Source organism: Fringilla coelebs (assembly GCF_963513975.1).
Source record: "Fringilla coelebs genome assembly, chromosome: 8".
Lineage (NCBI taxonomy): Eukaryota > Metazoa > Chordata > Aves > Passeriformes > Fringillidae > Fringilla > Fringilla coelebs.
In genome coordinates, this window is record NC_140066.1 from 23,420,287 (window position 1) to 23,434,244 (window position 13,958).

The 13,958-nt window shown below is 43.3% G+C and overlaps 1 protein-coding gene across 3 annotated transcripts in view; it reads left to right on the top strand.

Annotated features, from left to right (window-relative positions):
- Positions 1-13,958, top strand: part of ARMH3 (armadillo like helical domain containing 3) — a 123,642-nt gene that overhangs the window by 89,556 nt on the left and 20,128 nt on the right. For all 3 annotated transcript variants that reach the window (XM_084210677.1, XM_084210675.1, XM_084210676.1), the window contains one exon: positions 124-202. In XM_084210677.1, the coding sequence (XP_084066803.1) occupies positions 124-202 (79 nt within the window). The remainder of the gene's footprint in view (positions 1-123; positions 203-13,958) is intronic.

Consider the following 13,958-nt stretch of genomic DNA (forward strand, 5'->3'; position numbering starts at 1 on the left):
CTTTGTGGTGAGGGAGGAATTTCTTGCAGGACTGGCTCCATGGGCACCTACTCAGGCAGGGAATTTCTGCTGCATCTCTAAGCTGTTCCTGAGACCTCTGAAAATTTCCCTCTTTTGTTTCAGAGCCATCATCAATCACTTCAACCCGAAGATAGAGTCTTATGCTGCAGTGAATCACATATCACAGCTCTCCGAGGACCAGGTAAGCCAGGCATGCCGTGGCCTTTTCTCAGGTTGACCTCTGGAATGTGGGTGTTCAGGAGTACCTTGTGCTCCCTGGGACTGATGATGTGGCAGCAGTAGGAGATGCAAGTGGGAATTTCATGTTCCTTGTTCAGATGCGGGTGAGAGAAAGAAAAGCAAAAATTGCTTTAGCCAGTTTTACCACCACATAGAGAGATTTTGGTCGTGCAGATGTAGAAGGATGGGTACAAACAAGAAGAATATTCAGCATTGTCAGCAAGTGTATTTGGACTGTGAGGATGCTGGCATTTAAAATGGGACAGGAAGTTTTTGGCAGCAAACTTAGTTATCAGAGGACTGTTGAGCGTAGTTTGATGGTTTTCTTTTGGTGATATTGGGGACCTAGAGCTCTGACAGCAACTGGTAAAAATTTTCTAGGGTAATTGAATTCAGTTGGGTTCGATTTTAAAAAGCAGAGGTTTTTAATAGAGAGTGATTGTGTTAGGTTTCCCTTCCTTAATTTGCCCTGGTTTGCTATCTTCATGTTCTGCTTGTATTGCATAAATTTGTAAACCTGGCTTTTTGAAAATAGGCTACTGTGAGTGGTCTCAGGAATGGAAGAGATGGCCTATTTCCTAAAATAAAATATCAGAATTATACATTAATCACTCTTAGAGAGATAAATGGCTCTGCAGGAGCATGTGGTGGACAAAATGTAGAGCTGCCAATGAGAGCTTGGGGAATCATCCCAGATACAGCTGCATCAACAGCTCTGGACCTTCTGGAGAAGAAATTGTTTATGCAGTCCAGGACAGACTTCATTTAAGTCACCTTGGGTTGCCCCTTCCATTGGATGGGATCCCATACTTGTGTGTGCTAGAAGGTCCTGACTGTATCCTGCTCTGCAATTCACTTCTCCTTCTGTCCATGATATTTTTGCTATTTCTTTATTATACCTTTCCATGTTTCCCACTAACCTTTTCATTTAGTTACCTACTTGATCTGTAATATGTAACAACCCCAAAGACTTAGGATCAATGCTGTACTGATGCAGTGGGGGAGAAAAAGGTGGCCCCTACTGGTTTCTATTCTCTTCTTGGTATAGCTGGATAGAAGAACGTTGGTTTTAATTTACTCAGTTTTCCGTACTGTTCTGCCTTTGAGAGTCACTGTATCCATAGCTATGCTTTATGATGGCTTGTGTTATCAATCCTCATTCATTGATGATACACTGATTACATCAACCCAGGCCTCTAAAAAAGAAAAGCCTTTGATAGCCCAATTTAAAACTGGAGGCTTGGATAGACGGGAATTTTGCATAGTCTTTGAGTTAGTCTGAGAAAGGAAATGAGCTTTTCACTGTCAGCTCTCTGTAGTATTCATCCCCCAGCAGTTCAGGGAGGTCAGGTTAAATCCTTTCTTCCTTGTGTGTTATTCTTTAAATAAAATCCCTAGCAGCAGGCAGATAATGAAATCAGTGCTGATGCATGAAGCATTTTGAGGAAGATGATTAGGAAGTTGAAAGGCAGACAGATTTCTCTTTTTTCTTTCCTCCCTTCATGCTTTCTCTCAGCATAGGGAGAATATAAAACAAAATAAAGCAATAATGGCCCCAGATGAACTGCAGAGAAATAAGGGAGATGTCACTGTGGTGAGGGAGTGTGTGGTCCCAGGGTGTTTATTCAGCACTCTGCAATTTGCTGCACAAGGAGGAGAGGGATGGAGACTTCTTGCCTCCACTTTCAGCTGTGCTAGTAAGCTCAGGTCTGTGTGTTTGGACTGTGGTTTCCCCTCTGTCAGTGGCTGTAAGTACATGAGACATACTGGTAGTTGGCCCAGATCAAGCCCAGGGTCTGGCTTTTGTGGGCTAAGAGAATTTGCTGGTTTCGTTGTGTGAGCTGTTCAGCGTGTGTGTGGGAAGGGGAGGGATCAAGCTTGCCTTCTGGCTGCTGCAGTCTCTTTCCTTTTTTGTTTTTCCTTCCAGCTGTACCTTTGTTTTAACTTGTGTGTTCACTTAATTACCCATTTCTCTGCTCTCCTTAAATATTTTCTACACAGAATCCACCATCCTTTATAGCCCTGTCTTTTGAAGTGTACCACATGCAAATATTTAATGCTGACATTTAGATTGTGTGTCCACACACAGATAGTACATTTGGGACTGGTCATTTTCTCCTTTGAGTTATTCCAGTAGCTTCAGGAGACTTATATTTCCTTACTGGAAGCATTTGTTTTTAGAATTTTAAGGGTCAGACTTTCCTTTTAATTAAGATTTCCTTCTCAGACCCCAGTCTTTCTCTAGATTCTTGTATGGCTACTTACACTCCTCTGTGGTAATCTCCTGCTGATCAGACAGGTATGTCTGACATAGCTTTGTCTGAAGGGGGATTTCCAGCTGCTCTGCTTTGTTTCAAATTCACCTGAAGCCAAGTTCTAACACATGACACCCTGTTCATGTGTTAGATTATTTATTTAGTTAGTTAGTTTTATATTTTAATATCCTTAAATGTAGCTAAGTAATCAGCTGAAAGAGATTTTGCTCTATCTTCTTCTTTTCCTAATCCTATTGAAGCCTTTACTACCTTGTTAATTACTAATGTCCATTTATTACTATTTTAAGTCTGTCATTTCAGGACTTTCTCCTTTTTTATTTGCAAGCATTAATTTTAACAATATTACATGCTGGGGGGATTTGTAGGGCCCTGAAAATGATGGATGTGGGATTGTTTTAAGGGTAGGCTGTTAATGCCACTGTATGTTCTCAGCCCTAGAGATTTCCAGGAACCACAGTATGGATATATAGGTTTCTGGTCTAGGCAAGTGTATTTGTAAGACTTCATGGAATTGCCTTGCTGACTGTTGTGGGATTTATCCAATGTTTAGGGGTTTATCCAATGTCCTTATCAGAAATAGTGGGTTAAGACCTTTTCCATCCCGTATTCTCTCTAGCAAAGAGTGGGAGGTTCCCAGGGGCAAACAAACAATGAGCCACTTCAGTCTGTAAACACTATGGGATCCTCAGTGCCTTCTGCAAGGCATTTCCTTGCCAAGGCAAACTCAGAATCCTTCCCAGTCATTAGCTGTTTTGACCTTGCTGTAGTTCCTCACCATGAAGCAGGGAATGTCTTAGCTAGTTATTGGCATCTTTCCTCACTTGCTAATTTGTTAAACTTGACTTCAGTGTTAATTTGTTGTTTTGTGGTATTCTGTCTCTCAACACATTTGGTTCCTCCCTGCACATCCTTTAAGGGGCTGAAATATGCTGCACAGTCAAAAAGATGGGGTTGGCCATTAACTGCCAATGTAATTTTAGCTCTTCCATGCAAGTGATTATTCCCATGTCTTCAAAGAGGTTTTGGTACATTCTTGAGTCAAAGGGCAAAATAGCCTTTTATGAAATGAATTCATAGGCTTATCTCTACTTTCCAGATGATTGGACTGCCTTGTGCTTAATATGTTGGAGGCAGTAGACTTTCTCAGTGCCATATCTGATCTGAGAAGCTCCCAAAATGTTTTCTGGCATAAGCAGTTGTAGAGCACAGGGTCAAGGCAGTGAGGAAACAGCAACACACGAGTTGCTCTGGAAGAGCAGGTGCAGACAAACAGAACGGATGGAAACACAGCATGAATGGTCTAGGTGGGGTCTCACATCTGCCCTTTTCTGGAGGTGAAAGAGCAGCTGTTTGTAAGAAGGCAGCTCTCTGCCTGATAGCAATGTAGCACAGCTTTCAGGAAAGGCTAAAGTGAGAGGAACTCTTTAATTTGGGTTGAATCTTCTCTGAGTAGGAATGTGTTGTGGTGCCTTGCATGCCAATCAAGTCTTGTGCCAGTTAGAAAATTGCTCACTGAGGTCTTGTTTTCTCTTTGGCATTTTTTCTCTCCATGATTTCCTCTTGAAGGGTCTTAAAATTGAGATGTCAGACACGCAGGACTGATAATGCTTGTTAGTCAGGAACATTTCTGTAGGTTTTTTTTAGTAGAAGCCCCTCTTTCTTCCCAGCCACAGTGGGGACATTATGTCATCTCAAAAATGGAGGTAAAGTTCAGTATGAGAGACTGCTGTGAACACCTGTTTTATGTCTGGTAATTGAAGATGGAAAGTGCTGGGAGCCAGAAAAGATTGTGATGGAAAAACAGGACAACTCTATCACTTTTGGAATTGTGACAAATGAGTGTAATACTTGGCTTGTTCCACACTCTAGTACCTTTGTAACTCAGGAGAATCATAGAATTGTTTTGTGGTGGAAAGGACCTTTAAGATCCAGCCACTAACCCAGCACTCCCAGTAGCTGCAATCCAGTTGTTCAGGCCACTGAGGTCATAGCTCAGTTGCTGAATGCTCCTCCTTGCCACCCCACTCCAAATGGCCTCTGTTACCTGGTGAGGCTCTGAGGGACTAACCTGCAGTGCTGCTCAAGGGGGTTCCACAAGTGACTTGTGAAAATAGAAAGACACAAAAGGGTGTCGTTGGTTTTAGGCACTCTAAAGTGTTTTAATTCCGAGCCATTGATGTCAGGGTTTATTCAGTTTGTTCTGGTTTCCATAACTAGTAGCAAAACCACTGGCAGATACCAAATGCTTTGTCTTTTTTTAGCACTGCTGGCAGTGGTGTTAAGAGCCTCTTGTCAATGTCTGCGTTTGATATTTTTGAAATGCCGAGTACTGTCAGTGCTAGGTGCTACCGCAGTAAATCCCCCTAATCTCTTACATTAATATAAAGTGTTGTGAGGACTTGAGAAATACTTTATAATGGTCTTGGCATAATGGTGCTTCACTTCTGAAAGGCAGTGAGCTTTGGGGTAGAAGGTCTCAAGCCTGCTGGTGTTGTCTTGCACATAGTAGTGGGAATGTGAAACTCCAGCTAAGGAGGGATCACCAAGGCAAGACCTTAATTTAAAGTCATCGTGTCTTTGCAAATGAGGCAGGGATGTTGGTTTTCATGGTCTCATTACAGACACCTACTCATGACTAATGGCTTGAAACAGATTTTATCATTTAAATAGAAAGAGCAGAGCTGCACCAGGTGAAATTGGAAAGAATCTATATAAAAAATCTTTTGGAATTGGCAAATTGCTGGTTTGCTTAGCTGATGGGAGTTTTCTCTGGTTTAGCTATTGTCCTCTTTTAAGTTGTTGTTGCTTTTGTTGTTTTTTGTTTTATCAGAGAAATGTCCCTACTATTTACTAACATCCCAAACTGCTTTATGCAATGTGCCAGACTGAATGGGTCTGAACAGGCTCCAAGGTCTGATCAGCTTTGCAGCAAGGAGATTTGGAGCTGGAGGTGAGCTTTGGAGCAGTGACTTTGTGCTGTGTAGTGCCTTTTATTAACATGCAGAATGCAGTAAACTGTGCGTCAGTGGAGGAGGGGGGACAAGTGTGCTAGGCCATTAGAGAGACAAAAGAAGGACTTTGATTTTTAAAAACAGCTCCTACTGGAGAGATGCAACCCTATTCCAGTAAGAAATGGGAGAAACCCTTCCATTCCCTTCCCTCAGGCTCAACACAAAGGTGCCCCAGCATCCTGCCTCTTATTGTTGGTGGGACTTTTAGCTGCTCTGGCCTCAGAGACAGTGTGACCCCAAAAAACCTTGGCTGCTCCTGGAGCAGAGGAGTCTTTCCACCCTTTGTACACTGCAGATGCTAAGGTATTTCTTGCTTCTACCACTTTTGTGAGCTGCCCTCTTGGGCAGATAAGGGACTGCCTTGAGGTACAAACCAGTAACAAAATAAATCCATTAAACTTCAAAGCAAGGCTTGCCTTCAGTTCTTAGGGCTGTTTTCACATCCTGGCCTGGCTTTGCCACTACAGCAGGGACTGATAAGGGCCCCAAGACTGCAGTAGGACAGGTGACCACTGGATGCTGTGGACTTAGCTTGGAAGAGCTGCCTTGGGGAGGTGCTACTCTCTGCTGGCTGCCACTGAATGCAGCTTATCTAGCTGGAGCTAGATAGGTTTCTGTGCTGGGGCTACAGAAGCTACACTCAGTGGTGTGAGTTCTGAGCCCAGCCTGATTCACAGCTGGGACTGTGCTGAGCATGAACCATAGGTTCAGCTGTGTAATGAGCTCCCAGTCTGCATTGTGGAGACAGGCTGATGTTGCTCTAGTTCCAGTGCTTGGCCTCTTTACCAGTGAGTTTGTTTCACAAAACACTTCTCAGATTTGCTTTATATGTGCTTCTTTTGCACATACTTGCTTTTTATTGCTTCTAAACCTAGAAAAGGGGCTGTGGGTTGCTAGAGGAAGGGGCTGCAGGGTGAAGTCTGAACTCCTTCCTGCTGTCACTGTGCTGCTTTGAGCAAACCTTGAGCCCTGTGTCCTCCTGGGTGAGGGGAGCCAGTAGGGAGCCCTTGGGGAACCAGACAGCGTTTGAAGTGCTGTGGGATCTGCCAGGGAAGGCAGTTGAGGAAGTGCAGAGCAGTGTTAGGGATTCCTGTCACTGTTAAGTGCCTGTATAGGGCAGGGAAAGCTCCACGGAGGATTGCAACAGAATGATCAAACCAGTCTGCATTTATAAAGATTAAATTACAACTCTGCACAACTGTGATTAAAGCAGGAGCTGTCAACGTCTGGCTTGTGTGAATGCACAATTCAATTTGCATTTTGTAAAACTTCAGATTGAGAAGGTTCTTTAATCCCTTGTGAAACAGGAACAATAGGTATTGGCTTTTGCCATAATGCCTATAGATACTGTGCAAATTTCTTTGGTTGTCCTCTGTAAAGCTGGATTTATAGCACTATGATTTGTTACTCTAGTCCTGAGCTCCACCCTAAGCTTCCTTAGGCTCAATTGTCCCTGTGCTTGGGAGTCCTGCAAGCAGACGGAGCACAGCCTGCTGTGCCAGCTACAGACAGCAGTGTGGCTGTGAGCAACCACGCCTGGAGTCACATTTTCCTCTCACAAAAGGGGACTGACTGCAGTGACTGCCAGCCCTGCTTGTTCTGGAGCTTCTTCAGGGTAAAACTCCTGCCTTTAGAGACTGCTGCTCTTCCTTCTCTCTGGTAGTATCCTGCTGTTGCAGATTATGTTTTTCTGCCTTCCTTTTCTGGATCCTCTAGCTGGAGCTGCAGCTGTTTCCCAAAAGTGACAAATTGGGTCATGGCTCTGATTTCAAAGTGGGAAACAAATGGAGCTTTGTGATCTCCACCCCTTCCAGAGCAGGAGAGTAAATGCTGCTGAGCCAAAAGGTGCCGCATCTGAAAAGAGCTCCATTCAGCTGTAAGATTCATTTTTTTGGCTCTCTGACACTTGACATTTGGATGTTAAGACAGTACATAGAAATTTATTGTCCACAGTAGAGACCTCAAAGACAAACCTTTTAACAGTGGAGAGAATGGCACCCCTGATGTGTGTCACTCTTCCTGTCTTCATGGGAGATCTGGGACGGGCACTGGGATTGCTCAGAGAACCAAGATGTGCCACTCAAAAGGCAGCAAGCTGGGAGAATGGATGTCTAGAGAGATGGAAGCTGGGGAAGGTGGTTCATCAGCCAAGTGCCAGAGGCTATAAATCAAATCCACTGCCTTAGTCAGAGGGCCCCAGGATTCCCCTGTGGCTCAGTTGAGGCACAGATAAGCTCCTGGGGAGCTAAGTATTGCTGGCAGCACATGCTGTTTGAGCAGCAGCATCTGCCTCATAGCTGGCAGGGCTGTAGGCCTGCAGAAGGATTAATTCATAGCCCTGTGTTTGCTTTCACCTGAGCACCTGTTTGGAGGAGTTCCTCTTTCACATTTTCTGATCTGTGGATTTATGTTCTCCATCAATAAATGTTTCACAGCAAGAATTTCCAAGAGGACAAATGTATGCTGGTCTCCCAGACAAGAAACTGGTAAATTGTTGTGGAGCATTGTCTGACAGTACATACTATTTTAGAATAAGCTAATGTGACCCAGCAAGCATCACTGGTATCAATGTTAACTGGTGTGTCACAGTTGTATCAATGTTAGTTTAAAGTAGCAAGCTTTCCTCTTCCGTGAAAACAGGTCTTTGTTGGGATGACCTCTGGCAGCAAGATGGATCAGTGTGGAAAATCTACTGTTGCAATCTCAACAGTTGGAGAAGGCAGTAATGTGCAGACTGTCACCTAATAACATTGTTTCCAGTGACTCCTGCCATATGCCTTAGTCTCATAGCTGGAAACTTTGCCACTAAGTGTCACTGTGTGCAGAATCCCACTAATGAACTGTCCTGCTGAAGGCTTATTTGTGCACAAACCCTATCGTGGTTTCCCAAGTGTATTTTCCTCAGCAGCTGTAATTTGGCAGACTGCATTTGTTTTTGAGTTGGATGTAAAAACACACAGAGGATGCTGTTGAAATCATACTCTGTGGCTTCCTGAGTACTCCGAAAATGCTGGGTTTGGGTCCTATGTGAAAGCTGTAGAAGTTCTTATGAGTGTTTCTCCCATTTGTGATGGCATGAACGAGCTTCTGTCTCTGAGACAGTGACAGCTGCTTGCAGGGACGGACAAGGCGTCATTATGGCAATGAGATTTAGTGTCAGGGAGCTGACACGAGGGGACTGGCTAACTCTTCTTGGGGTGCATTGGCTTTAGGAAGGTCTGCACTACCTTTCTTCACAGCAAACTGAGCTGCACTGGAGCACCATGAGCATGTTTAACACAATGGAAAGCTGGAAGTAACAGTATTGTGGGAATACTGTGAGAGTCTGGGCACTGCTATCTACTCCCCTCTGGTTATATTTCTTCAGCATATTGTAAACCAAACTACTGCTCTTCCTGCAAGTAAGGCACCACTCTTTTCACTTAGGTAGTGCATTATACTTTGCAGCCTTCTCCTAGTTCAGTGGCAAATAATGCTCCAAACCCAGGATGAATCAATCCATATGGGAATCTGAAAGTGACACAGAGCCCTGAGATGTCTCTCATTCTGCCAACAGTTCCCTTTTCAGGTGTTTAAAGGGAGAGTGTGCTTAGCTGGCTGATTAATGACTGAGTCTCCTTTTGCAGTTCTCTTCTGCACTAGAAATACATATACCTCTCCCCAAACCTAGGTACCAGCCTCTGCTCAGCTCTGTTATGCTGGTGATTTGCATCTGTCCAGCCTGCAGGGAACATTAGCTATCTCTGTCACCACCAAGTTTATCTGTCATTTTATAAACAGCTTACAACACAGAACGTGGTTCTAGATGGAGCTTTATATGACTGTATGTGCAGGGGGCTTTGACCCCTTCATTTCTTAAAAAAGGTAGCTGTGTACTGCAGTGTAGAGTTCTTAAGGCTGTTTTGTTTGCAGTAAGTACTCTTTTTGTTGAACATCTTGAAACACTAGAACAAGAACAATCTTTCCACTGATGCAAACAGAAATGTGGATTTGTGAGAGAGCTGAGGTAGGCATGCTGGAATTCAAACCTTGATTGTCTGCTTTAATTTTTCGCATCCAGGCTGCTTTGCTGGGAATTTTCTATCCTGTTATTTGTGCTTCTCAAAACTAGTGACTTAATGGAAGCATCTCACTACAGAGTCTTAGTTCTCACCTCAGCTGTAAAGATGTGCTTTTCTATTTTAAGGGATGGACCTATTTAATTACAGTACCACCTACAAGTCACTTTATAGGCATAGAAAGAAAACTTAGGTCTGTTGCTGGGCTAAACTCCCCTTCTCAGAAGCATAAAAAGAAATCTGCTGTAATACTTCATCTCAGCCTCTTTGCAGGTACCTGAGCGTGACACACTTTTTGCAGGGTAGAATATTAACATGATCTGAACCTTAATTTCTCTGGTTGGTGACAGATTTCCACATCATGCAGATTTTGCTGAGCTTTCCACCCTCAGTAGCGCCCAGAGGGATAATATTCCTGGACTGCTTGAGTCCTAAAGTGCTTCTATTGCTATTTAGTGTGTTGATGCATCAGAACTAGGAATAAGTGGTACTGGGGCTGGGCAGTTAATGTCATACCAAATGTTTTAGCAAAGAGAGATTGGTCACTGACCACTCCTGTCCTAGTTGCTCAGGAAGTTGGTTGTTAACACGTGATCTTGTTAGCGTAAGGCATAGCCTGGTCCCTCATTGTCACCCAGAAACCCTTCAGCTGAGTGAGGCATGATTTGAAGATGCAAGTAACTGTTCTGTTGTGAGATGAGGATTGAAGCTGCCATGTTTTTCACACATGACTCAGCATGACTTCATAACTCAGCATGACTTCAGCTTAGGCCTGTCATGGAGACCTTTTTCTGTGATGGGTTTGGAAAAGGTCAGGTTAAGATGCTTGAAGGAAAATGGCCAGTTGGCTTGATCCCGATCTTTGTTTTAGGAAAGAATGATGCAAAAATCTGTGAAGTTATATCTGGAGAATGAGTGGTTTTAATTTTTATGGAATAATCTGTAGAAACCTGGGGAATGGATGGTGAAAATCATCTGCCTGCACTCTCCCCGAGCCCCTTACTTTCCAGTTCTTAACAGCGTTGTTATTGAAAAGGTTAATCCAGACTCTGGGCTGTCAACCCTCTGCAGTCACCTTACACAGTTGTACCTGGATGTTTACAGACTGCTGCACATTCTTCTGCCCTGCCACTTGTGACAGAGTAAAGAACAGATGCTGGAGAAATAGCCAGAAAATGTTTAAGACAGCTGTCCTCTGTCCCTTTCTCTTGGAAAAGGCGATCGGATCCTTCTGACGCTCAGTGTCCCTCCCTGGCAGAGGCTCTGATGAGCCTGCTGGGGTAAGGGCAAGTGGCATTTCAGATCTCAGACTTCTTGTGTTCTCTGTAGCTCCTACTGTATGTTCCCTTCTCTCTGGGTACTGAACTGTTCCAGTATTTGAGTAGAGTTTTTCCCTGCCCTTGTTTTTCCTGTGGGTGGCTGAGAGCTGTCACGCTGCTGACAGTGCACGCATTTTGAGGATTCCTTTGCATGTGCCTTCCTGGCATTTTATGATTCGGTCTCTTTCAATATGTGATGACAGAATATAAAGTAGGTCACTTTATTTCTCTTTTGCTTTTCTTGATTCTGCAGTTCTTGTGATGTTGGAATTCTTTCTGGTATCAGTTTTGGAGACTTGTGACTGGGAGATTTCAGTTGGTTCATAAAGCCTTGGTAGTCATCTTAGGATTGGGCCTTAACAGGACACCAGGGATATCTTTTTTTGTGGCCTTTCTGTGCCTTGGGTAGCCTGTTGATTAGTCCCTTTCACATATTTTAGTGAGTTGAGAAGGAAAAATGATGGGACCTTTCCTAATGCACAGCCATCACTTGCTGCTATGCTGCTTCCTGTGGCTGCTGCCAACCCTGCCCTGCTGTCCTCTCTGAGTTGATTGTAGATGGCAGTTGTTGTCTAGAAGCAGTAAACAAAGTGAACAGCTCTACTTATTGCAGTTTGTGAAAATACACCAAATAAAAGCTCTAGGCACAGTCACAAGTTGGGCCTTAAAAAGGCATATGGAAGAAATTCAGTCTTTGAGTCAGGCCAGTTCAGGTTCCAAGAAACCCCAGACCTTTGAAGTACCTGAATTTTTCAACCTGCAGACTTGCTTCTGTGTTTTCTTTATGGAGTCTAAGATATAGAAGTGTTGGGGTTAAATTATAGCACTATTTCACTGAAACTCCCTTTAGCAAATGATACTTAGGACTGTAAGATCAGAGTCTCTACAGGGTAATTAAAAATGTGACCCCCTTTAGCTTCTGCCCTGGCTTCCTTAGCACGATAAGTGTGGTACCAATTTATTCTGTGTTAGCTGAGGGTGAGAATGGATTCCTCTGCTGTATCCTTAAAGGTGTGTTACTATGTGATCAAATGCAGGCAAACATTTTGTAGAGCTTCTTTGAAATGTGAGACTGAGTTGAAGACACAGAGAAGCCTGGTCCAAAGCTGCCACCCAGGCCTTCTAGTGGTGTTGAATTCCTGAAGGGACTACTCAGCTGTTATGTCTGGTTATTCAGGAAGAGCCAAGTAGAACTTGAACTTGTGCATTACTATAAGGTACAGTTTCTTAAGAAATTTCCTAAGCAAGCATGAAATCCTCTTTACATATAGTCAAAAATTTGGATGTGAGAATAATATCAAGAGGGCAATGCAGCAGCATTTTGGGAAGAGCAGGGTTTGATTCCCATTTGAACAAAAATAGTTGTGCAAATAAAACTACTGGCTGATGCAGTATAAATTAAAGCTTTTAAAATCTGGAGAAAAAGCTGCTGAGTTATTAATCCCTGAACTGAAGCCCTCAAGTCCTTTTAGTGAGTGACTTCAGCTTGTCATCTAATCCCTTTGACTCATAGAAAACAGACCCAGAGTTGTTCTCTGTGGTGTAGGAAAAGGAAATTAAACCAGTGAACTAAATAAATAAATTGATTAATTGGCAACAATAAGGAGTTGTGTATGCACTGTATCTAATTGCTTTCTTTATATTGTCTTCTTCAAACTTCTGGGAAGACATGGGTTTATGGGTTGCTCATGCAAAAATATGCTAAAAGCCCCACCTCACCAAAGCTTTGAACCTTCAGCTTCAAAGATCATTTGTGGGTAATCTTAGGTTGCTTTGGACAGTCTCTAATGGGGACATTGCTCAGCCAAGTTGAATTTATGCAGTAGAAATTCAGGCTGAAATGGAATACACCTCAGGATCACAGAGTGAATCAAATCTCATTTCCTTGCTTACAGGCGATGTGGGCTGTGTGGACTTTGTTTCTCCATCTCCTCTTCTTCCTTCTCAGTAATTTTTATTCTACCAGATCAGAGCTCCCTTTTTCTCATAAGAAATATTGAGGAAGTGGCTTCCCTGAACCTTATTCAAAAACCCATCAGAGCTAATAGTTTTCAAAATGTTTGATGTCCAAGAGGCACTTGGGAGCATTAAATCCTCACACAGGGATTTTTAGGCTGTAGAATAATGGTGTCCTCCAAGCACTGCAGAAATTACAGTGGAGATGATATTTCCATCACAGATCCTGCAGGTACTGATCCATGGAATATGGCAAAAGAGAAATATATAGAGAAAGCAGAAGCACTGGTGATCAGCTTCATATCCCCAGGACAGTGGCATTGTCTTTACTTAAGTCTTCAGCATATCCCACCTCAATAGCCAGAAGGTTCTGTTTAGAGCTGTGACAGCAAAGGGTGCATGCTCTTGATTCAGAGGGCAGGCATTGTGGACAAGTAGTTCTCCAGCTTGCTGCTCAACTTGCTGATCACTTCAATTTGAGGAGTCAACAGCTAAAGGTGCTTTGGAAAGGAAGCACAGGTTGTATTCTTTTGTTCTCCTCATCCTTTGGAGAGAGCAGATGCCCGCCAAGTCACCTTTTCCTTGATTGTCAGTGGTGGGTATACAGCCAACACTGTAATCTTATCTGGCCTGTCAGCAATAAACCTCACCTTTGTGTCATGTCCTTCCTGCCCATCCAGCATCTGAATGTCTGTGGAGATAAAAGCTTGCTGTCATAGAGGTAAGATGCCTCTTTTCAGTCTTTCTCAGCTCCTCATTCTGAAGAGATTTGTCTCCTGTAGTGTTTGGGCTTGTTGCTGGGAGCATATGAATCGTGAGAGTGCTGGTGCTGAAGGTTGGTGGTAGGTCTGATATTTTAAGGACATAAGTGGAAGAAATGTTTATGGGATAAACACTGTGTTCCAAGGAATACAAGGCTGTTTTGTTCTCCAAGTATGTTTTGATTGCAAGATGCCATTTAACCATGCCAGGACTCCTTCTTCAGAGCCATAGCTATTATCTTGGGCTCTGATAATATGAGGAGAAAGGACTAGAAACAAACAAGTGTCAGCAACCTTTGGTGCCTCTGTGTTTATTCCAGAGATTGCACATGGATGT